The sequence below is a fragment of the Scedosporium apiospermum genome (assembly GCF_000732125.1).
Source record: "Scedosporium apiospermum strain IHEM 14462 chromosome Unknown SEQ_SAPIO_0086, whole genome shotgun sequence".
Lineage (NCBI taxonomy): Eukaryota > Fungi > Ascomycota > Sordariomycetes > Microascales > Microascaceae > Scedosporium > Scedosporium apiospermum.
In genome coordinates this window covers 363,482-386,613 of record NW_015971787.1, presented here as the reverse complement: position 1 = coordinate 386,613, position 23,132 = coordinate 363,482, and the positions used below count along the sequence as shown (strand labels likewise).

The window sequence follows — 23,132 nt, the reverse complement described above, 5'->3', positions numbered from 1 at the left end:
AAATATCGCCAATAATAGATAATCCGCATGTATCTGAAGTAACCCTTGGCAGGTTTGTCGGTCACGATGGGCATACAAAAGCGGTCAATCGAAGGTGATCTTGAAGGTGAAGTATTTTCAGGGGAGTTTGTGACTTGTGACTCGTGTGTCTGTCACCACACACCACAGCCTGCTCATTGTCTTGGCAGACTGCATATTACACAAAAACCGCCCTGCTATAACGGGTGTGTGCATCCGTGATTCCGCTCATGCAGGCGTAGATGCAGGTGGTCTCCTGGCTAAGCATTCTCAAGTATTGGTACCATGTAGCTCTGACCTATCACTGTTTAGCACAAGTATTAATACCGAAATGCTGGCCACGTTTCGCAGCCCAGATGCTACCAATCCTACACAGCCACCACGCCACCTGGCCGCAGGGTTTCTTCCATTTCAAGGTCCGGTGTGATATGGGTATACCCCCTGCAGCCTTGCCTCGATGAAAAAGGGACATGGGAGGGGTAAAAAAGCGTGAGGAATCGTGCCGTACCAAAATGACCTTCACCATTTCCAGCGACGAGTTATCAACTTATCATGGCACGGGGTTAATCTTCGACGATGGCAGAGACCCTTATTGAGCGTGCTTGCCAGAGGTTCTCTAAAGAACTCTCGCCCGAGGATGACAGAGAAATCAAGTCGACATCCATTAACGATGTGCGACAGGCGATTTGGCTCGTGGAGCGGCAGCTTGCGGCCCGACAGTGTCTTCGAAACCTCGATCGCTTGAAACCCTATCTCGACGGCATTGAAAGATACTCGAAGGCAATCGAAATACTAGCTAATGCAGTTCCTTACTTGGCGTATACCTGGGTATGGCAGTGACGCCCCGTCTTGTCTTGCCTTGTCTTGTTCTACACGTAGGTCATGGGTGATTTCTGACTCGGTTATTCTAGGCTCCGCTCAAAGTCATATTGACTGTAGGTAATATCGTTGATATTCTCTCTGGACGTCTTTGAGATGGCAGCTAAATTCTTGCATGTCAGGTGGCCATCGATTCCACACAAATCCTCGACAAGATCTTATCGGCCTACGCGCAAATCGGGGCCGCGTTACCTCGTCTATCCATGCTAAGAGAGGCGTTCCCAGACTCTACCGGTTTCCAGCAACTATTCGGCTTCCTCTATGAAGACATCATCGAGTTTCACAGGCGCGCGTACAAGCTTATTCGAAAGCCAGGTAGGAATAAGCCTTCATGTTCACATTCTCTTCTACCTTCACTCTTCTAACCTCGCACAGCGTGGAAAATATTCTTCACGTCGGCATGGGCTCGCTTCGAGAGTCGACTCAGTGCACTGATTGACAATATCAAGGCAACGAGTCAGCTTATTGACCAGGAAGCAAGCGCCATCGACATATTACAAGCTGCAGAATCACGGCGAAAGTCAGCGGATGATGCCCTCGCGAGAGAGAAACGGTGGGAATCGGAACAGTTGCAGGCGGTGAAAATCTGGCTTGAGGCTGGAGAGGAAGACCAAGAGTTAAAGCTTGAATGGCTCAAGGGCCAGTCTTGTCCTGGGACGACACACTGGATTGCGAAGAACCCCAAATTCAGGTCCTGGATGCAGCGAGGTCGTGGAAATCCTGTAATGTGGCTCTACGGGAAACCTGGTTCTGGTAAGAAGAGAACAAAACCTCGGTCAGGCTGGCTTTATCATATTAATACTGACCTCTTGACAGGAAAGTCGGTCATGAGCTCCAAAGTCATTTCCTTTATTCAGTCCACGCCCAAGCAATATGCACTCTTCTTCTACTGCGACTACAATACTCCGGCCTATGGCATCTCGGCGTATATATGCCGCGTCTTCTGCACGCAGTTACTGAAACTCGTTCCAGAGCTCGTCCCATTTTTCTATGATGAATATCTCAGCAAAGGCCGATCGCCGTCGGCGGAAGTCTTGAAGCCCGCTCTCGCTACCGTTTTGAAAAGCATCGAGTTTGTCAGGTTAATAGTTGACGGTCTTGATGAGCTTCCATCAAGTGAACACAAAAAACTCATCGCCGAGCTCATCGACCTTGCGACCTCGGCCGGTGATACGTGCAAGCTCTTAGTTTGTAGTCAGGACTTGCCTACTATTAGGCCGTCTCTCTCGAAGAGATTGGTCCTCTTCCTTGGTGACGAGCGGGACTCAATCCGGAAAGACATTGACATGATCATCGAGAAAGGCCTTGCTGATATTCGTGACGGCATGGGCGGCGAACTATCGACGGAATTGATGACATACATGCGCAGTCGAATCGCAAGTAAGGCTGAGGGCATGTTTCTCTGGGTAAGGCTAGTCCTTTCACTCCTCGAGTCCTCCTCTAGTCCACATGAACTGAGATCAACCATCGACTCTCTTCCTAATGACCTTGAGAAAATGTAAGTCAGTCCACAAGGATGGCTTTTTATACTACAGCAACTCACAAGTAATATAGGTATGTCAAAATTCTGAGCAACATCCGAAGCCGCTGCTCTCCGGCGAACCTTGATCGTGTCCGACGAACTTTCGAATGGATGTTGTGTTCCAAGGAGAAGACGCATGTTCGGAAGTGTGAACTTCTTATCGCGGCAAGCTTTCATGAGGGATGCCAATCCCTAGATCGACATAGCCTACCCTACCAGACTGCGCTGGAGATCTGCAAGCCTCTGATTGAAGAGAGTCCTGGGGGGGGCGGTGGGTTTCGTCCACTCAACCGTTCCGCAGTGAGTCTTCATCCCCCCACGAGTGCTGAGTCCAAATCAGTTGTGGAACATGTGCGCTTACTCTTTATACCAAATGCAGGTTCTTGCTTGACCCGTCCAGCGGTCCGTTCACGACGAAGCTGTTGGCTCATCGGACTATTGCCTACTCTTGCATCTCGCACTTGATTCAAGCGCTCGACTTCGCCACCAACATGCCGCCCAATGAATTAACCGTCCGAGTAGGCTTGGGAATTTTTGGCCTCCACTTATATGCTAGAGAGCACTGGATGGATCATCTCCTTCAATGCATAGCGGACGCTGACCTGAATGATCCATCCGTCGCCCCATTGATAAAACAGGCTTCGTGCCTAGCTCTAGCTCACCTAGAACTATGCCATCCGAAGGTGCAGGATTTCTTCAGCTCTGTCGACCACCAGACCGCGCAAGGCACGGATGTCCGTATTTGGAAGCTTCACTCGCTGCCTTTAGTCCAAGTCTTGGTTGTTCGCATACTTGCTTTTAGGAAGCAACTGCGCACGCATCAAGATTCCAGAGATGTTGAAATGGCCCAACCGCTAGATCCTACACTCTTTTACTCTGTCGATCAGCGGTACAACGAAACAGTCAGATCTCTTGTCGAAGCCGATGCACACGAGGGTCTCACGGCAGATGAGCTGCATACCTTCCGATCTAATTACGGAAGTGCCGCATTTTTATGTCATATTCAGGGTTGCAGTAAATCCCGAATCGGATATCGGACAGCTGATGAGCTCCGCGGGCATCTACGCCGCTACCATCAAAAGATGCTAAAATGCTACTGGGCCGGCTGTACCTACAACGACATTGGTTTCGTTTCCGCCAAAACTCTTCGGGATCACCTGAATCAATTTCACGGGGAAGGCGGAAACCGCCAAGTTCCCAGGTCACTCCGACGGAAAAGGGCAGGTCCGCAGACAGACAAGGAGCCTGCCGATGCGAACTCCAAAGAGCAACAGCAACAGCAACAACAACAGAAGGAGAGCACCACGCCGGCAGCCCAAGTGGGGCGCCTCCCAACGCTTTCTCAACTGATGGGCCCCCACTCCCCGGTTGAAGAGCAGCAGTGGCCACAACCCCAGACCAGCCCACCTCCGTCTGTGACGGCCCAGCAGTCGCAGGTGAGCGCCCGGATGATGACGAATAACCGCGACATGCCACAACAGAACGGTATCGTCGCCCCATCTGCGGGCAAGGAAACACCACCTTTGCGGGGCCAAGAGCATCAGGCGGTCCATGCTATTACCGACATCAGCAACAAGCTGGCACAAAGCACTCATCACCTTCTGCGCAGTCCCCCTCAAACGCCGGCACAGGCACATCAATATCTGATGAACCATGTGATTGAGACCATCCTCAACAGCGATTTAGCACCAGGAGTGCGTCAGGGGCTGCGTAACCTCCCATCCAGGGAGCGGCTGCGGATCATGAACCAGGCAGTCGACGGGTTTAAGGCGCGTCAGCGCATTCGAATGCCTAAGGCCAATGCGGGCCGCCGGATTACCCTCCTCCCCGACGACCAGCATCTCCGACAATCGGTCCTCACCATCCTTGGTGACATTATCTATGCTCGCATAGATCACGACCACGACCTTTCTTTTGCATGGCAGTCCAGATACACAAAAGCACAACGTGCAAGCAATGCTCTCAGCGTGTAAGTGTTCGCTTTCTTCATTGCCCGTTGCACCGTGAGATAGACAAGATACTAACCCTAACTGTAATTTAGAATTGGGAGCGCCACCATCGCTTTCGGCGGCGGCGAGCAGATTTCGAGCATCATTAGAGATGTCATCGACGCCGAACGCTACTGGTTTGGCGTATCACACTCGGAGGTATCCATCTTAACTCCAATCTCAACTTTTACCAGATCCTAACAGGCCATAAATCCAGGAAATGTATGATATACAATTGGGCACAAAAGCACAAAACCATGTTGAAGCGAGTCTGTCGGTCTTAATCGGGCAGGGAACGGTGGAGGCTCAAGAACTACAATTATTACAACTCCTAGAGCTATTGCAACTACGGATGGAACCTTCTCGTTCGCAAGACGGGTGGGTGGCCGCGCCGGCTCACCAGCTTTCATTCCCGAGCACAATTATGGATGGCCTTCCCCCAGCAAGTGCCGGCCCGATGCAAGCACCCCAGAGCCTCGACGATGGAGCCGGTGATCCAATACAACGGGCTAGGGAGTTTCTAATGAATACGGGAATCAACCCTGACACACTGACCCCTCCACAACTTCGGACGTTCTCTGAAATGATGCCGACCATTAAAGCCGAGGGTCATACGCCTTCCACATGAGAGAATTCTATATTATTTGTCTGTATGCCATGTCTAATGGCTGATTTAATTTGTGCTCGATTGAATAATATTAGGACAAATAGAAGAAGGAAAGGAAAAGAGGGTTTTAAACATCTCCCGAACTTTAATAGCATTCCCCGTCTAGTCTTCTCATCGCCATACCTCTTCTGTTGATATTATCACCTCAGTGATCCAGGGCTTGACTCTGACACTGAAACGCGTTGTTAGAAAAGGTCAAATCCGACTGACTGTAAAGGCTGCGGGGTTAACTTACCATGCCCCAGTAAACACCCTGCTTCCCAAGAAGATCATCATGCGTACCCCTCTCCACCACTGCCCCGTTGTCAAACACAAAGATAACATCGGCATTCTGAATAGTCGACAGCCGATGAGCAACAGCGATCATGGTCCTCCCGCTGCGCGCCTTTTCGAGCGCTGCCTGCACCACCTTTTCAGACTCGGAATCCAAAGCCGACGTGGCCTCGTCGAGGAGAAGGACCTTCGGATCGCGAATCAGGGCTCGCGCAATGGCAATCCTCTGCTTTTGCCCTCCGGACATGGAGAGGCCCTTGTGGCCCACATCGGTGTCGTAGCCTTCGGGGAGAGAGACGATGAAGTCGTGGATGAAGGCGTCGCGGCAGACCTGATGGATTCTCTCGTCCGAGATGGAGTCCGGATCGGGGACTCCCATGAGGATGTTGTCGCGGACTGTTCCGCGGAAGAGGGTCGGCTCCTGGGACACGAGGGACAGGTTATCGCGGTAGTCGTATACGTCGACGTCTTTGATGTTTGTGCCGTTGAATAGGATCTCGCCTTTACCCTGTTCGAGGTCGTAGAATCGCTCCAAGAGGGCAATTATGGTTGTCTTGCCACACCCAGAGGGCCCGACGAAAGCTGCAAACTGGCCCTTCTCAATTTCAAGATTTAAGCCTCGGAAAACGTCGACGTCCCTCGTGGGGTACTTGAAGTGCACATCGCGCAACTCAATGCGAACACCGCCACCCGCCTCCGAGATCTTCCCTCCGCACGCCCGTCGTGCCGCCTCCTCATCATCCGCAGCATCCAGCACGTCCAGAATACGATTCGCCGCCGCTTTTGCCTGCGCGGCGCTGGGTGCAATGGCTATCGACTGACTCGCGCCCTCGGCGCCTTGGATGGCCGCCATGAAGCAAACCAAAAAGGCCTCGAGCGTGTAGGAGCCGCTGGCGAGCAGTCGGCCGCCGTACCAGAAGATAAGGGCTTGGCATCCCAGGCTGGAGCTGGCGGTGAAGCCGAAGACGATGGACGTCCAGCGCGACCGCTTGAAGGCTTCGCGGACGTGGCCATTGAGGAGTTTCTCGTACCGGTCGTTGATTGCGGATTCCATGGTGAGCGAAGAGACTGTTCGGATGGCGCCTAGGGCCTCGGTGGCGAATTGGGAGCTCTCTGCGAAGACGGCGGCGTTCATCTTGTCGAAGAGCATTTCGTGCCTGTAGCGCCAGTACCCCGAAGAGAGCATGATTGGCATGGTGATGAATGTAGCGACCAAACCCAGCTGCCATCCAAAGACGAGGGCAAGAATGACGCAGCCAATGACGGTGAAAATGCCGGAGAGCATGAAAGCGAGATTCAAACCAAGGAGCTCTTCCAGCTGCTTAGCGTCACCCGATACCCGCGCACTCAGCGAACCATGCGAGTTGTCGTCCTCGTCAAAGAACGCGACTTTTTGCCGAAGCATCGCGCCGAAGTACTTGGTCCTGTAAACAGCGCTGATGAAATATTGAGTGCGTAGGCTGAGCCAACCCGCCGCGAAGTAGGATAGACCAACACCCACGGCCAAGGCAAGCCACATCAAGCCCCAGAAGTCGCCTTCTCTATCCATTTCATCTTCATTTGGTAGTAGGAAGACGCCAACGACTTTGGCGAAGAGCCAGGCTTGGATGGGGGTACCGGCCGCCATGGCCATGGCAGCCACGACAAGGGCCATGTAGAAGGGCCATTGCGCTCGTTCCATGTACAGGGCTTTACCGAAACTTTGCATGAGGCTGCGGGGTTTCTTTTCCGGTGCGCCGCCGTCGGTAGATGGAGGACTCGGCTGCTCTGGGTCTGCCATCTTATCGTTATCGTAGAGAAGCTTTCCAGGCTGCTCATCAGGCGTAGCCACAGGTGTGACATCGTCAGCCTCTCCGCCCGCAGCACCTGCGAGACGCAGTGACTGGGCGTTGACCAACTGGCTATAAACCCCCAACGGCCTTGCCATGAGGCTTTCGTGAGTGCCTTCCTCGACAGCCCGACCCTTTTGCAGGACAATAATATGGTCGGCCTTCTTGATGGTGGAGAGGCGGTGGGCGATGGTGATGGTTGTGCGGTTTTGCGTGACTCGGTCGAGGGCGGCCTGGACGATCTTTTCGCTCCGGGTGTCCATTGCGCTGGTGGCTTCGTCGAGAATCATGATTCGGGGGTTTTTGATGATGGTTCGGGCGATGGCGAGGCGCTGTTTCTGGCCGCCTGATAACTTGGCGCCGCCGTCGCCAACGCGTGTTTCGTATCCCTGTTGAAAGAGTCAACGTGTCAGTCAACAGGCTCAAGACGAGAAGCAGTGTGGAGCAAGATAACCAAAAAGAAAAGAAAATAAAACTGTTAGGGAATCTGGAGGCACTTACGTCCGGGAGACGACTGATGAACTCGTGGGCGTAGGCTTCCTCACACGCCTCTTTAACCATTTCCCGCTTGCGCTCCTCAGGCACGTCCGCCCAAGCGGTGCCGATCAAGCCATTTGCGACGTTGCCAAAGATGGTATCGTTGAAGAGAAAGGGTTCTTGCTGGACGAGACCGATCTGGGCCCTCCACCAGGTAAGATCAAGGGTTTCAAGATCGTGGCCGCCGACCTTGATAGAACCAGAGAGCTGAGGCTTGGCAGGAGCAGATGGCTCCTCGTTGTTATTGTCATTTTTCTCGTTGTCTGCCTCTGACTGCTTTCCCTTCGTCTTCTTCTCCTTATCCGACGGCTTGGCCTCAACCACTTCAGGCAGGACATGTTGCTCCCTCAAGGAGTACCAACGCTCCAGCAGACCCACGATGGTGCTCTTACCCGAACCAGATGGACCGACAATGGCTGTGTTCTGACCCGATCGAATACGGAAGCTCGCATCGTCGAGGACTTTGACGTTAGGCCGACTCGGGTACGCAAAAGTCACGCCTTCGAATACTAGATCATTATCCGAGGTGATGTCCGGCTTTTCGGATCCCGATGAGGGCAATGGGGCGTCGATGACGGTGAAGAACTGGCAGGCGGCAACCATGGCGCTGCTAACAGCCATCAAGGGAGTCGCGACGCGCTCCAAGGAGGTGAGGATCATCATGACGGACATGAGCACGATGATGACGACGCCGGGGTTGGTGATGGCGCCTTTTATATATCTCTGGATACCGTACCAGAATGCGAGGCCGAAAGCGCCCATGACACCGAAGAACTAAGTCAATCGCCGATTAGCTTCCTTTGCCATTCTTTTTCTCTTAGTCGGGGTAGAAACATACCGTTAAACCGAACTGAAGACTGGCTGGCATAGTCATCTTCATCGCCCGCTTCAACGACTCACGAACCCACGTCTCATAGCGAGTCATCACGCGAGACTGTGCGCCGCAAGCCACGACGAGCTGGATCCCTCCCAGTGCCTCACTGGCGATGGCGTTGCTCTGGGTATCCGCCTCTCCCATGGCGGTCTGGTACTTGACCAGCGAAGGCAAAAACACCGACAAGACGACCACCGTGTAGATGATCAACGAGCAGGTCACGAGGGTGATATTCCAGCTCCAGACAAAGGCGACAATGAACGCAGCCCAGATGGTGCCGTTGTATTCGAGGAAGGTACCGAGCCGTTCGGAGATGCCCAGCTGTAGGGTATTCGAAGTTGTGGTGATGGCGGTCGCCGGGGCTCCGGGCGGCATGGTATCGATGACGTGGATCGACTGCGCGAAGAGGGAGCGCAGGTAGTGGAGACGTACGGCGGACGACAGGCGGATGCCGATCATTCGGAAGCAGAACTTGTTGATGGTGTTGAGAGCCCAGCGGCCGAGGAAGAGGGCCATGATGTAGAGGGCCTGCTTGTTTAAGATGGCGTGCAGATCATCGGGCGACATCATTGTGGATTCTCGAAAGTAGTCGGTAAAGTCATCGACGAGCTGGCCGAAAATGATAGTCATCAGGGGAAGTGTCACACCTGCGCCGATAGAGGCGATGGATGCGATTGCGTAGGTGCAAAAGTCCCATTTTGTCGCGTAGCTGAAGACGCGAAGGTAGTCGGAGAACTTTGGCGTCCGTTTGGGGCGCGCGGAAGGGGCAGCGGATTCCACGACGGTGTCGGCCTGGCTCGGGGCCAGGACATCGTCGGACATGTCTGGCGGGAGAGACAGACCAGTCGAGCGTTCCTGTTCCTATTCGTTGTCTCCAAAGTTATTGAATGAGGTCAATGCCCCCGAATGGTTACGCGGGCGGAGAATAAGGACCTACAGCTTGCCTTGCTTCGGTAATGGCTCTCGTTCGATGGTCTTAACTTCAGTAATGGTCGAAGAAGTTCTGATCGATCCAGGAAGCTACCGTTGTGATGTGATCTGACCGCAGCACATCACAAAGGAAGGAGCGAGTGTGGTGCGGAAAAGAGATACTAAATAGAGCGAGGAAAGAAATTTTTCTTTCTCTTCAACGAAACCGTCGGACAAGAGATTTGCGGATTGCGTTGTGTTTTCATCTTTACGGGGCTGCCTCCTTGCCTCCTTGCCTCCCTCGGCCGGGACACGGCGTTGGCAAATCGTATTATTTCCGTTTTGGGGGGTTTACGAGCTACGGATCGCAACTGACTCGGAGCCCCCACACACCGCTGGACGCGCCATCCATGTCTGAGAGCCATATTAAACAACGGTTATGCGTTATGCCGCAATGATTCATTTTACTAGATCTTCGAGATCGGATCGAAGAAAACCAAAAAGGTACAAAGTACTTGTCCTTACCCTTTTTGGGGGTTTACGAGTTGTTACGAGCTAAAGTCGTTTTGATGTTAGATTATTAATGTCGCCAAGAACTGAAGTGGAGGCACGTGGCTCAAGTCACGTGAATATTTGTGTTGATCTTCGAGATTCAGATCGAAGAAAACAAAATGGTTCAGAGTACTTGTCCTTACCCTTTTTGGGGGTTTACGAGCTGCGAGTTCTGAGTCGCATTTTGATATTAGATTATTAATGTCGCCAAGAATAGAAGCAGAGGCACGTGGCTCAGGTCACGTGACTATTTGTGTCGATGGATCAACTCGGAAAAAAAAAGAGAGAAGTTGAGGGAGAAATAATCGGAATCGCGCAGAAGGAAAATGGAAAGGAAATAATATTGGAATTATTTTAAGAATAATTATAAGTTAAACCGAGCGACAAATGGAACGAACGAAAAAAATGGACAGGCAAAAGTCAAATTCGGAGATTCACCAACTCCCATGCCCGGATTCGAACCGGGTCTATGCCTCGCATTCAATTCAGATGAGAGGGCACAATGATAACCCCTACACTACATGGGATTTTCCTGATTTGTTTGTGCTCCACCGGCTTTGGTGCTGGCCAAAAGAAGGGGGATCGGCTTTTCTCCGTTCGCCGTGGGCGGGTCCTCGAAGGATTTCCGGAGATCGTGGGTCCTGTTCTTCCTCATAAATCGTCTCCCTACAAACGTGAAGCATACTGAGACAGTCTCCGAGACATGGCTACTATCCGAGGATGTCCCCTCAATTTATATGGGCATCAGTAGACTGGATCTGTGACCTGCCCGAATCCGGCATTTGAGTGATAGTGTACAAGATGCTTCTGAATGCCACTGATTGAGGAAAGAGAAGTCAGAATCCGGTCTCTCCTGATTCCCCGGCGGTCCCTGTGGATTCGTGGAACGAGATATCGAAAATTGGTGGAGGGGCGTGAAAGGTCCTCTCCGCGCCATCGGTCCAAACCATTGGTTTTAATCTGGTGGTGCAGTCCGCAACACGCAAAATATAAGAATAGCAGGGCTTCGCGCCTCCGCCATAACCAGGTTAAAAGAAAGAGACAAAAATGAAATAGTGGAAAGAAAACGAAAAAAAAAACTCTCCCTCGGGGAATCGAACCCCGGCCACCTGCGAATTGCTCTTTGACAAGCAGGTATCCTGACCACTAGACCAAGGAAGATGTGATTGGATGCTACGTTCGCGGCTTAGCTCGACTCAACAACGTTCATTTCGGCCCTCCCCAGGCACGAATTCTCTCACATGGATGTGAGCACTATTTCTCTGCAAAGAGGGGCAAGCTGGGTCGAGGTGGTTCGCTTTGTGCATATTATTACAAAGGAGGTAGGAAACGAAGCGCATGCCACGGCGACATGGAAGAGGGAGCCGAAGGGGATGGCGAAGCATATGTTCCACATCCGACGGAGTCACAACTCTTGAGTCTTAAGTAGGAGGGAGGGAGACCATGCAAATCAGACTTTTGGTCGTCGAGGAGTGAGGTCAGGGAGAAGAGACAAAGCGTGTTCAATTGATATTCTTTTTATACATATTAGTTCCTATTATTCTCCCATTATCGTTTCAATAATATTCCAGCCCATCGTAAGTCCCATCCAGCTTCCCTTCTTTTGCAAGTTTTGTCACTGCCTCCTTGGACCTCGCAATAACGTCCGGGATGTAACCGGGAGACATTACAGGAACCTTGGTTTTTTCCTTATCCTGCCTAATCCAGGGCACCTTCCGCGTTCCGGCCACGCGACTAACGGCGTCTCGGAGAGCGGCTACGGATTCATCGTCGAAGGCGCCGCCGAGAACGACGGCCTGTGGGACCTGGGAGTAGTTTCCTGAGCCGATGGTGCTAAGCTCGGGATGCGATGGAGGCAGCTGCCCCAAGAGGAGCGGAGGAATAATTTCTGTTCCGGATTCCCCGGCCAAGACGAAATGAACAACTATGTCACGCAATGAGTTGTAAGCCCCAGTTTCAGGAAATCAAATGGCGGTTTCCAGGTGGCATGCGAACCTTCAACTTCGGGCTTTAGTCCATCAATCACAAGGCGACCGACTTCTTCTCTCTTGCCGCAGCAGATGATGGGGATGGGAGATGACTCGGCCATTGCCTAAGCGTTTTTCGGGGTTTGAATGTCGAGACAACTTCGATTAACCGGCTCGTTTGTTCTACGACCCAAATGGATGAAGAGAAGAGGGCAACGAGTGAGTCGAAGTCTAAGTCGGAGACGGCGAGAAACACCTGTCATATATATAGCCCGTGCTTACTTCCGCCAGGCATTGGAGGAGGCGTCTTACCATCCTAACCCCACCTCTTAACGCCGAAACGGCGAAACCCTCTGGTCCGTCCGATTTCTAATCCAATACCGTGCCGCAGAGAACGAAAAGAACGAACCTCGAGCAGAGCCTCTTCCGGGACTGCCGATTTGGTTGTCTGCGATGTGAAGTAAGATTGTCCTGAACAACAACTCCAGGGTACCAGTGCCTCCGCTCAAGGATGGCTACATTGCCGGACCGGAACGGACGGAGAGCGCGAATTAAATAAACACCCAAAGTGGCTAGAAACTTCGATTATGCTTACTTGAACGCCTTATCTAGGAGCCGCTCCCCAGTCGTTTCAGTCCCTGGCCCAGCTCGCCTCACAAATTGATTCTAGCGCGTCTCATACTGACGCATGACATCGAATTCTTAGTACATACTACATTGCCATAAGGGGTGACCTTGCTGGCCTGCACGACGCGTATCAACCTTCCAACACGGCCCCCTTCTTGTGCTTCTCTCTACGCCTTCGTCTTTCTGTATCCTTCTCCTAGAATCATGGGATTCTCTACTGAGAAGGAACCCCCCCCGCAACTAGCTTCGGCACTACGGAGCATCTTGCCGGCGTTGTTTTCACGTGACCCGGAAGGGCTGAAAATGACAGTATTACGAACCGTGGGTAAGCGGCGGGCAAACGGACGGTGCCGAACGTCGGAGAGGGGTTGAGAGAGGGGATCGACCCTTCCCTTACTCCCGTTCTACAGGCAACTATCTCTCTTAATCCAGGGAACCACTTCTTTCTTTTCTGACCCCCGAGCCGTGATGACGATGACCTCAATTAACCGGAGGCCTTTGTACACCAATGCTGGTGCCAAGAGCTGGCGCTCTCCCACCCCGGCTTCGGACGTCTCGAAGCTGGCAGCCCAGTTCCACAGGTCAATGCCGGGATATTCACCGTCACCACTAATCTCCCTTAAGGCCGTCGCCGAGGAGATTGGCGTCAAGGACGTTTACATCAAATTCGAGGGTGCTCGACTAGGTCTTCCAAGCTTCAAGATCCTGGGGGCTTCGTGGTCTACGTTCCGTTTGTTGGCAGATCGACTGGGTCTTCCGTTGGTGTCAGACTTGGATACCGTTAAGAAGGCCCTCGCAACGTCAGAGAGCGAGGTGACGCTCTTTGCCGCAACGGATGGCAATCATGGACGTGCCGTTGCTTTCCTAGGGGCTGTCCTGGGCATCCCGGTCCGAATCTTCGTGCCGAGAGGGTTGGACTCTGGTACTGTGGCGAGAATTCGGGAGGAGGGAGCTACAGTTACCGAGATCGATGGGTCGTATGACTTTGCTGTAGAAACAGCTTTTCAGCAGGCACAGCAGATGGCTGGGGGACTGCTAGTCCAGGACACCGCATTCGAAGGCTACGAAGAGGTACCAGGAGTGAGTACTGTCATCTCCACGTCCCTCACTCTTTGGACGGCTTATAATATTGCCCACATTTTGATCATAGACATCTTACTGACTTATCATTGGTATCATTGGCACACTTCAGTGGATAGTCGAAGGCTACGCGACTCTGATGCTCGAGGTCGACGAGCAATTGCAAGGCCAATCAGCCGACCTAATTGTTGCACCTGTTGGAGTCGGGTCCTTTGCGCAAGCTGTGGTTTCGCATTACAAGTCAGAAGGAAAGGACACCGCCGTATTAACAGTCGAGCCGGATACCGCAGGGTGCCTCTACAAGAGTCTCACACACGGAGAGTCTCGGCCCATTGCTACTCCTGTGCCGACCATTATGACGGGGCTCGATTGCGGCACGGTATCCAGCATCGCTTGGCCCCTCCTGCGTGACGGGGTGGACGCTAGTTTAACAGTGAGCGACTTTGAGACGCACCAGGCGGTTAATATCCTCGAGGGTCTCGGCGTCTCGGCGGGGCCGTGCGGGGCTGCTCCTCTAGCTGCCCTTCGCCGACTTAGTAGTTCCGACAAGACGGCCCTCGGCCTCACTGAATCTTCTATCGTAGTGCTTCTGTGTACGGAAGGCCAAAGAGATTACACTATCCCGAAGTCGGTGGAATATGACGACGCCGTGTCACTCTGCCAGGCCTTGGTAAGAATCAACTCTGCTGTCCCAGGAACTGGAGACATCAAGGGCCCTGGCGAGACCGAAATCGCACAATACATCACGCGCTGGCTGGAGCACAGAGATATTGAGGCTCATTGGATCGAGAAAGTCAAAGGTCGCCCCTCCGTCGTGGGCGTGGTCAGAGGAACTGGAGGTGGCAAACACATCATGTTGAACGGACACATCGATACGGTGACTACGGCGAGTTACGAAGGGGATCCGCTAAGCGGAGATATTCGAGACGGCAAACTGTATGGCCGCGGCGCTGCAGACATGAAGAGCGGAATCGCAGCGATGCTCGTAGCTCTCGTTCAGGCAAAAACGGATAAACTGAAGGGCAATGTCATCTTTACCGGTGTAGCAGATGAAGAAGACATGAGTCTAGGGACAGAACAGGTGTTGGAAGCCGGCTGGCGCGCCGATGCCGCCATAGTGTGCGAACCAACGGGAGAAGATCTCGTCATCGGCCACAAGGGCTTCACCTGGTTCGAGGTCGACATCCATGGCGTTGCCGCGCACGGGTCTCGCTTCGATCTCGGCGTCGATGCTGTGGCGCACGCTGGGTACTTTTTAGTCGAATTAGATAAGTATGCCAGGCGCCTGGGGGAAGGACCACGTCACCCGTCCCTTGGACTACCGAGTGTACACGCTTCGATTGTGAGGGGAGGCGAGGAACCGGCGTCGTACCCTGCCAAATGCACTATTACACTGGAGCGGAGGACTGTGGCGGGCGAGACGAACGAACAGATCCTGGCGGAAATCGAAGGCTTGCTGCAGGAGGCTGCGCGTAGTGCCCCTGGCCTTCGGTACGACCTCAGACTCACCTTTTCGCGGAACCCTTTCGAGATCCGCGACGACCATCCCTTGGTCTCCTTGGTGGCTGATCAGATCAAGACTGTCCGAGCGAGTGATGCTGTGCTTCGCACGGAAGCGTTTTGGACGGATTGTGCCCTCATTGCTGACGTCGATATTCCTGTTGTCATGTATGGTCCTCACGGTGAGGGGTTGCATGCGAAGGAGGAGTGGGCGGATGTCAAGTCGATCGAGAGAGCGGCGTCAACGCTCATCGGGGCTGTTCGAGCATTCTCGAATGAAGCTAGAGAGTAGTGATAATTTGGCCGCTCGTGTTGGTAACTGTTGGCAGTGGGAAGGTTAGGGATGGCCTCTTTTTTCGGACGTCTTAGGCGAACTGAGATAGACAGGATAATGTCGTTCTTAAATGCAGTTCTCTGCCACATTCCCACAAGGCTTTTCTGAATCACGTCGATCACGACAGATGATAGTTCTAGTGTGCATAGTTCTGTCGTAGTCAGATGTCAGGGGTCGATAGTGAAGGGCTTTAGAACTCTTTATAATCATAAGCAATATGTTAAGATGTCGTGACAGTAATGGTTGTCTCCTCTGTCTCCTCTGTCTCCTCGCAGGCGTGTGTCCTAGACATTTCTTTTCAACTTGTCTACTGGTGGTGGCTGTGATGAATTCTGGTCACGGCGAGAACTGATCCTGACGAGTTCCGACGATTGCCAGTTTTGACGGCTGTCGGTTCTGTTCGTGTGACAATCATTTCCTCAACTGTCACCGGAATTCAATCCTCTCCAATCAAAATGAAGTTAACCCCTGCTTCTACCCAAGTGTGATTGTCTCTAACTCCGTTCGATATGGCTTTCTCACTGCGCTGCCGCCGCCCGTTGTGTGATGCTAAATGCAATTCGGGGTGGAGGCCCTAAAACCCTAACTCCTAGCTGCGCATTCGCTTAACCTGCGGACTTAACCGGCAGGCAGGCGATCCTTTCAATGTCACATTGGCAGGATGCAGATTGGCAGATGGACTGACGTATGACTTCCGAGGACCGCAATGCAGCCACTTTTGACAGGGATGTTACGTAACTGCAAGTTTGACCATGGGTCGGTGTCTTTGGGGGCAGGGGTTCCGAGGCAGGCCAGGGCATGTTGGTTCTTCCGTCCCGCCGCCAAGTCGCTGCAAGGAAGCGCACTTGAAGAACAGTTCTTCAAGGCAAACTTCAACCACCCCCTTGGTGCTCGATCTGCCTCTGGGCAGTCCCAAATCCCACCTCGAGTCCCAGCGCCCGAGATTTATGGCTGGCTCACCGCTAGAGACAACGTGTTGTTCCTCCTTCATGACTCTCGTATTGGGCTGTTACATTAATGAGACAGTGACCAGGCCCTCTTCGTCCTTCTGTGGGCTCGGCATGCCTCAATAGCTTGCAACACTAGTGTCTTTCTGGCAAAGCTGCCGACCGGCGACGGGAAGCCGACCACTAACGCTTCCCGCAATGGGGGAAGAAACATCTAACCTGACTTGGAAAAATGACCTGTCGAGAAACTATGACAAGTTCTGGACTCAAAGTTCCGCTGTCAGAAAATGTCAAGATGAAACCTGCTTGATTGGCCCATTCGTGTACTGGAAGATTGTCAATTTCCCTGCAGGCCAAAGGGCATTTCTGGTTTTATTACGCAAAAGGTGGTACTGAAAGCGGATGAGGCCATGTCCTCTTGAACTCCGCAATCTCCCCTCAAAATACCCCGTCGCCGTCCTCTTTTCTCTTCTCTTCCTCCAGCGTCAGCGCTCGAATATCTCAAAATGAGTAGCCCAAAGTCGCCGAAATCCCCGGCCAAGTCGCCAAAGTCGCCACCAAAGTCGCGCTCGCCGTCCGCTGGCGCAGCGTCTCCTGCTGGAGATTTATTAGGCGCTGGGGACGCTCCGATCGAAGTGGTAAATAAGCCCCCCTCTCATAACCCGGCGGCAAGCTGCGCCATTTTACCACGCACATTTGTCCATACTCACAACGGTTAGGACGCCGCGGATGGGGATTCTGTCTACGCTCAATCGTAAGTTGAAGCCTTTAATCCGATGATTCTTCTGTGTTATAAGCACATTCATCTCATTCGCAGTTTATAGCACGGTGACGGATACGACATCTCTCCGATCCTCGATCTTAGATTTCAAGTGGGAAAACGGCAGGCGATATCATGCGTACCAGGAAGGATCTTACTGGTATTGTTTTGCCTTTATTTCCAAGTCGCAGTCGCCGCTCTGGTTATTGCCCTAACAATTTCGCTTCTTAGGGGTCCGAATGATGAAAGGCAGCAAGAGGCGGAGGACATTCTGTATGTGTCTACGGTGCACCCGTTCTCCTCTTAGATATTATCTGACCACCCATCAGGCATGAAATGTACCGACTTGTGCTTGACAATAAACTGCAGCTAGCGCCGCTCGGCGATGATGTTCAGGTGAGATTTTAACCGCTGCTCCTCCAATGCCGGGTTAGTGCTCTAATTGTTTTCTAAATCCAGCGGGTTCTTGACGTCGGTTGCGGTACGGGGGCCTGGGCAATGTAAGTGTGGTTCCATTGGAAATGTGCCCCGAAATTTAGATTCAAGGGGGGATCTCATATTCAGATCCAGATCCTAACCGAGAGGCACATCAGCGATTTCGCAGATGAGAATCCAGCCGCAGAAGTTGTTGGCGTCGACCTCTCTCCGATCCAGCCAAACTTTCTTCCACCCAACTGCAAATTCGAAGTCGACGATCTTATCCAAGATTGGACATACCCGGAAGATCATTTCGACTTCATCCACGTTCGATTCATGACAGGTTGTATTCCGGACTGGGTTGAATTCTATAAAAAGGCGATGCGGTATGGTCATTTCTCGCCTAGTATTATCGAGTCTTCCTATAGTATGCTAACTGTATAAAAGTCGCATGAAACCCGGAGGCTGGATTGAGCATGTTGAGCTTTCAAGCATCGCACGATCTGACGACGGTTCACTAAAGCCCGACACGGCCTTGGTAAAGTGGGCAGACATTTTCCAGAAAATTGGCGCTGCAACAGGCAAGTCGTTTAGTATCAGCGAGACCGCCCCAGACCTGATTCGAGAGGCCGGCTTCACAAACATTCAACATCGCACGCTGAAGATTCCAATTGGGACCTGGCCGAAGGATCGGACTTTGAAGCATTGGGGAGCATGGAACAGGCAATTCCTACTCCAGGCGATCGAAGGACTCTCGATCCGTGGCTTGACGGAAATCTTGGGGGTAAGGCTGGCTGTCACCTCATTTTCGTTGTAGGTGCAAACATAAACTGACAATTGCGTGATAGTGGACATTCGAGGAAGCGCAGCTCTACCTCGTCCAGATCCGCGCGGATATAACTGATCCGAAGATCCACTCATACATTGAGATGTAGGTTGTCCCTATTCCCGCGTGCCCCTTTTTTACGGAATAGACGCTAACAAATGTCCTCGATATATAGGATTGTTGTCGATGGACAGCGGCCAGAGGAGGCTGGCGAATAGGCGAGGAGATGCAGTTGGACCTCGGTCATTGAACTACATCGCTTGACCATGGCCGATATTTTTATTGATGTTTCATGAGCCCAGCGATTTCTTTTCCTCGAGTTAGCCTTGTCATAGTTTAGGCTTTTCATACGAATACAGTCGACGGTGTCGGTTACTGAAGAGACAGAAACCTCTTTACTGTTAGTAGATTGTGTTTTCATCGATTGGCCACGACTCGCCATCTTTGGTAAACTGTACATATGTAAATCCCCGCCAGCCCAATTTGCCCAGGCGAAGAGATTCGGCATGGTGTGGAATTGAAAGGCTGCCCAACAACGCTCACGCAATCGTCGAATGGGCCAGCCTTTTCTGAGTTGGTATCGTACGCCTCCAGACAGAAACGTACCGCGTCCTTTACAAAACACCCCATCTTCTGGCCTAGCTGAGAGGACGTATAATCTCAGCAATGTCGGTCGAGCTGGCTTCCTCGGGTCTACTATTGCTAAGCCACCGTGCACAGCAGAGCTGACACGCCGACTAAGGGGCTACTAAGTAGCATCTACAGCCAAAGCTTTCAGCTTGGGGACCACTTCCGAGATCTTCGCCCTCGAGTCGCTATCGGGGTTCATCAACTTGTAGGCAACTTCGAGCAACCCCGCTGTTTGCCCATTCTCGCGCTGCCGTTTTAAATCGTCAAGCCTCTTCGTAACTGAAGGTCGGATCTTTCCATGAAGGTGAAATTCGTAATTAGAGAATTCGATGCTGCCTAGCATAAATGTGGCTCTTCGAGAAGTCCGGAACTCACCCACGTCGCGACCCTCGATGAAAGTGGCCAATTCAGCCAAGATACATCCGAATGCCCAACTGTCCGACGCTCGTCCGATTAAGCCCTTCTTATAACCATTGCTATAGTAGAGGGTTCCGGGGGGCATGTAGTCGTCACTTTCGCAACCACTAACTGGTGTCTTCGAGTCTTGATCGTCGGGGCCTAACTTCGACAGCCCAAAGTCTGCTCTCACGAATGTTCCGCGGTAAACCAGGATGTTCCTAGGCCGCAGGCCATAGTGACAGCCCGCTTTTCGGATGGCGGGTGCCTCGTCCTCTGGCTCAAGAAAGAAGTTGTGGAGATTGCTGAGAGCGTCGGCAAGACCATGAGCTGCGGCATAAATGTCACGAGTTTTCATTCGATGCGGCTTTTCGTAAAGCAAAAACTCTTTCAGATTCATATCAGCAAGTGGAAAGAGGAGGCTGATTTGGCCGCCTTGCTCATAGGGTCCTAGAAACTCGATGATGTTGGGATGTTTCAAATCTCGGATCAGTTCCAGGATATCTCGTTCATTCTTAGCATCATCTGGTGATAACACCTTCCGAGCGATAGAAGTGACCTTCGAACAAGTTAGCTATTGGATATTTTAAGTAGCATCCGCATAACGTAAAAGCCCAAGGGGGCAATTACCTCCCGCGTGCCCGCGGAGTTAAGCTCGTGGCCCGGGATATAACTGTGCCTTCCAAACGTCACCATATCCACCTTTGTCAATCTTTTCCTGCATAGCAAAGGGGACGATCTCGTCTTGACGCAATATTTGCCGGAAATAGTGACGTTGAAGTATGACGGGGCAGAATTCCCATTGTCGATCCCAGAATTTCTGGCGGGTGATGTCGTGTAGGTAGCTGAATGACACCGGATTGAATGGCAGGCGCGTATCGGTGTCACGGCGAAAATCGAAGTCCATGATGAATGATTCACAATCATCGACTAATAGCATAGTAAAATGAGAATACTCCCCTGAGCGATTTCGCGGGCCAGGCGCAATATATCTCGCTCGTTGCTGAAGGGGTGAGGAGCACTGCCGGAGCTCAGAAGCTGCTTGAGGCAGGCGTGAATATCTTCTTCCCGAACGGCATTCTTGATCTCCGAGGGAGAAAAGAAGTATACTATTAGACCTCCGCCAGTATCTACTGTTCGTCTAAGGTTCTAGATCCGTTTAGAAAGCTTCTCTCGGGCATTTCGATCTATAATATAATACGATAATTCTAGGAGATAACAAGAAGAACAGGAGAATCTGAAAATTCGTGGCTCTATTGGGATTATCTGTCGCTTGACGGTCTTGAGGGAAGAATTAATACATACACAGATGAGTACATTGATAGAGGAGGAGCCTGCAACAAATTCGCACTTGTTGTTACAATCCTAACACTAGCCTGTTAATAGTATCAGGTGGATACAACTAGTGACAGGATTGAGATGTTATCTATTAATAGTAGAGTAAGGTAGTTAAACAGTATTTACAAGATATAGGTAAGAAGTGTATATTTAAGTATAGGGGTATAGTTATATTTAAATTAACTATTAGAAAGTCTTAAAAGATAAACTAGATATATAGAGTAAACTATAGTTTATATAGATATTTCCCTTCTAAGCTCTCCTTAGATTACTTTAGCTTACTATAATCCTATATAATCTAAATTACTCCTAGATTATTATAAATATAAGTAATTTAGTATTCCTATAATCTAGTATACTTTTATAGTTTATTTTTTTCTACTAATCTTAACTACCTAGCCTTCTATTTTAGCTATATATAGTTATAATATAATACCTCCCCTCCTTTAGTCTTTGTCCCTAAAAACCTATAAGTAGACCTTCTACTTATTAGTTTTTTATCTTATAAATTCTTCTTTATTTTCCTAAAATATTTCTATTATAATTATTACTATACTTAACTATACTTATAAAGCTTTTTCTAAATCTTCCTATAATTATTTAAACTTAGCTAATATAATTAAGTTATTAAATATTAAGATTAAAATACTATATATATATTATTTTAAAAATAATAAAATATATATAATAAGTAAAAGGTCTTCTTAGTATATAGAATATATATAGTAGGGTAGATTATATAATAAGGTTTTTATAGTTTCTACTTATAGATTCCTATTTTCTTCTAAGTTTTTCTAGTTACTAACTATTTTTTTAGTTATTTATCTTCTATAAGAGTAGAAGAAATTAGAAAAGGAGGAAGTTAAAGTAGAGGAGGTATTATTTATTTTTTAGATATAATTGTTAATAGTAATTAATTACTTAGTATATATTTACTAGATAAAGAAGAATATTAAGGTAAAGAGTTTTAAGATATTTAGGAGAGGGATCTAGGGTTTGGATAAGGAGGATAGTATTTAGCTTTCTATCTAGAAATCTTATATAGTAGAAGATCTTTAGTTTTTTAAGGTTTTTAATTTTATTAATTAGTTTTCTTTAAATTTAGGAAATAATTTTATAAACTTAGATCCTTTAGTTAACTTAGGTTTTTTTAGTAAAATATAATAAGAAGTTATTAGCTCCCTATTAAATATTTAATAGGTTTTTAAGTATTTTTACTATATTTAAAATTTTTCTATTTAATTAAATATTTAACTTTCCTATTATTATTATTTATTAAGTTAAGGATTTTCTTAGTTTTTTAAATATCTTCTTTAAACTCTATTATTATAGATTTTTCTATAGGGATATTATTATATACTAGTTTAAGTAATATTATATAGAAAATTAGATATCTTTTTATTTTTTTTAATAATTTTAGTTTATAATTAATTTTTAAAATTTTTTATTTAATTTAGAATAATTTTAGTTTTTTATAATTTAATTTATTATTTAGTTATATAGTTTTAATTTAGAAGTCCCTAGTTTCTAGTTTCTTTTATAGTAACTAGATTTTACTTTTCCTCTTAAGGGTTAATCTTTTAATTTATTTTTAGTTTATATAGTATTTTATTTATTGTTAGATAAACTATAGCTTTTCTATTAGTTATTTATAAAGTTCTTTTATTTTATCTATTATAAGGATAGCTTGCTCTACCTAGGTTTTGATTTCTATTGGTTTAAATCTAGTTTAAAATTTAATATTATAGTTTATATAGAATAGTGAAGTCTTTATATTTTCTAATATATTAATATTATAGGCTCTTTAGGCTAGAAGTAATAATAATATCTAATTGTTTTGTTTTTAGTTAATATAATATCTTAAATATATCTTTAGTATCTAGTTTGTTTATTTAATTTGTCTTTATATTTCTAGGTAATATATTATAGATAGTTTATAGTTAATTTTTATTTTATTAGAAAGGCTTTACTAAAATTTTGAGATAAATATTAGTCTTCTATTAAAGTTAATCTTTTCTAATAGGTTATAGTTTACTATTATTATTTATAAGAATAGTTTAGTAAACTATAGTATTTATATTACTTTATTATAAGGTATAAAGTAAGTATATTTTATAAGTTAGTCTACTATTACTATAATACTATTATATATTACTTTTATAGCAGGGTTTTTTAATAGTAATAGTTTAATAATAAAGTTAATAGTAATCTTTTACTATAGTATTTCTAATATTAGTATTAATTTTAGCTTTTTATAAAGCT

The 23,132-nt window shown here is 48.9% G+C and overlaps 6 protein-coding genes across 6 annotated transcripts; 3 read left to right on the top strand and 3 right to left on the bottom strand.

The window, feature by feature from the left end:
* Positions 1-594: 594 nt before the first annotated feature.
* SAPIO_CDS2342 (uncharacterized protein) lies at positions 595-4,608 on the top strand (the record flags this gene model as incomplete). The annotated part of the gene is made up of 8 exons (XM_016785388.1): positions 595-846; positions 930-953; positions 1,020-1,212; positions 1,273-1,650; positions 1,714-2,395; positions 2,799-2,937; positions 3,058-4,388; positions 4,461-4,608. 8 exons carry the CDS (start codon positions 595-597, stop codon positions 4,606-4,608), a joined length of 3,147 nt encoding a protein of 1,048 aa, XP_016644764.1.
* Positions 4,609-5,219: 611 nt separating this feature from the next.
* Positions 5,220-9,409, bottom strand: SAPIO_CDS2341 (uncharacterized protein; the record flags this gene model as incomplete). The annotated part of the gene is made up of 4 exons (XM_016785387.1): positions 5,220-5,246; positions 5,310-7,565; positions 7,678-8,487; positions 8,552-9,409. 4 exons carry the CDS (start codon positions 9,407-9,409, stop codon positions 5,220-5,222), a joined length of 3,951 nt encoding a protein of 1,316 aa, XP_016644763.1.
* A 2,195-nt stretch (positions 9,410-11,604) lies between these two features.
* On the bottom strand, positions 11,605-12,137 carry SAPIO_CDS2340 (uncharacterized protein; the record flags this gene model as incomplete). The annotated part of the gene is made up of 2 exons (XM_016785386.1): positions 11,605-11,972; positions 12,044-12,137. 2 exons carry the CDS (start codon positions 12,135-12,137, stop codon positions 11,605-11,607), a joined length of 462 nt encoding a protein of 153 aa, XP_016644762.1.
* Positions 12,138-13,110: 973 nt separating this feature from the next.
* On the top strand, positions 13,111-15,514 carry SAPIO_CDS2339 (Uncharacterized protein; the record flags this gene model as incomplete). Its single annotated transcript, XM_016785385.1, has 2 exons — positions 13,111-13,722; positions 13,835-15,514. 2 exons carry the CDS (start codon positions 13,111-13,113, stop codon positions 15,512-15,514), a joined length of 2,292 nt encoding a protein of 763 aa, XP_016644761.1.
* A 1,495-nt stretch (positions 15,515-17,009) lies between these two features.
* SAPIO_CDS2338 (uncharacterized protein) lies at positions 17,010-18,724 on the top strand (the record flags this gene model as incomplete). Its single annotated transcript, XM_016785384.1, has 10 exons — positions 17,010-17,141; positions 17,223-17,257; positions 17,328-17,423; positions 17,495-17,536; positions 17,593-17,659; positions 17,723-17,763; positions 17,857-18,066; positions 18,128-18,464; positions 18,529-18,611; positions 18,682-18,724. The coding sequence occupies 10 exons, from the start codon at positions 17,010-17,012 to the stop codon at positions 18,722-18,724; spliced, it is 1,086 nt and encodes a 361-aa protein (XP_016644760.1).
* A 530-nt stretch (positions 18,725-19,254) lies between these two features.
* SAPIO_CDS2337 (uncharacterized protein) lies at positions 19,255-20,228 on the bottom strand (the record flags this gene model as incomplete). Its single annotated transcript, XM_016785383.1, has 2 exons — positions 19,255-20,091; positions 20,163-20,228. 2 exons carry the CDS (start codon positions 20,226-20,228, stop codon positions 19,255-19,257), a joined length of 903 nt encoding a protein of 300 aa, XP_016644759.1.
* Between the last annotated feature and the right edge of the window lie 2,904 nt (positions 20,229-23,132).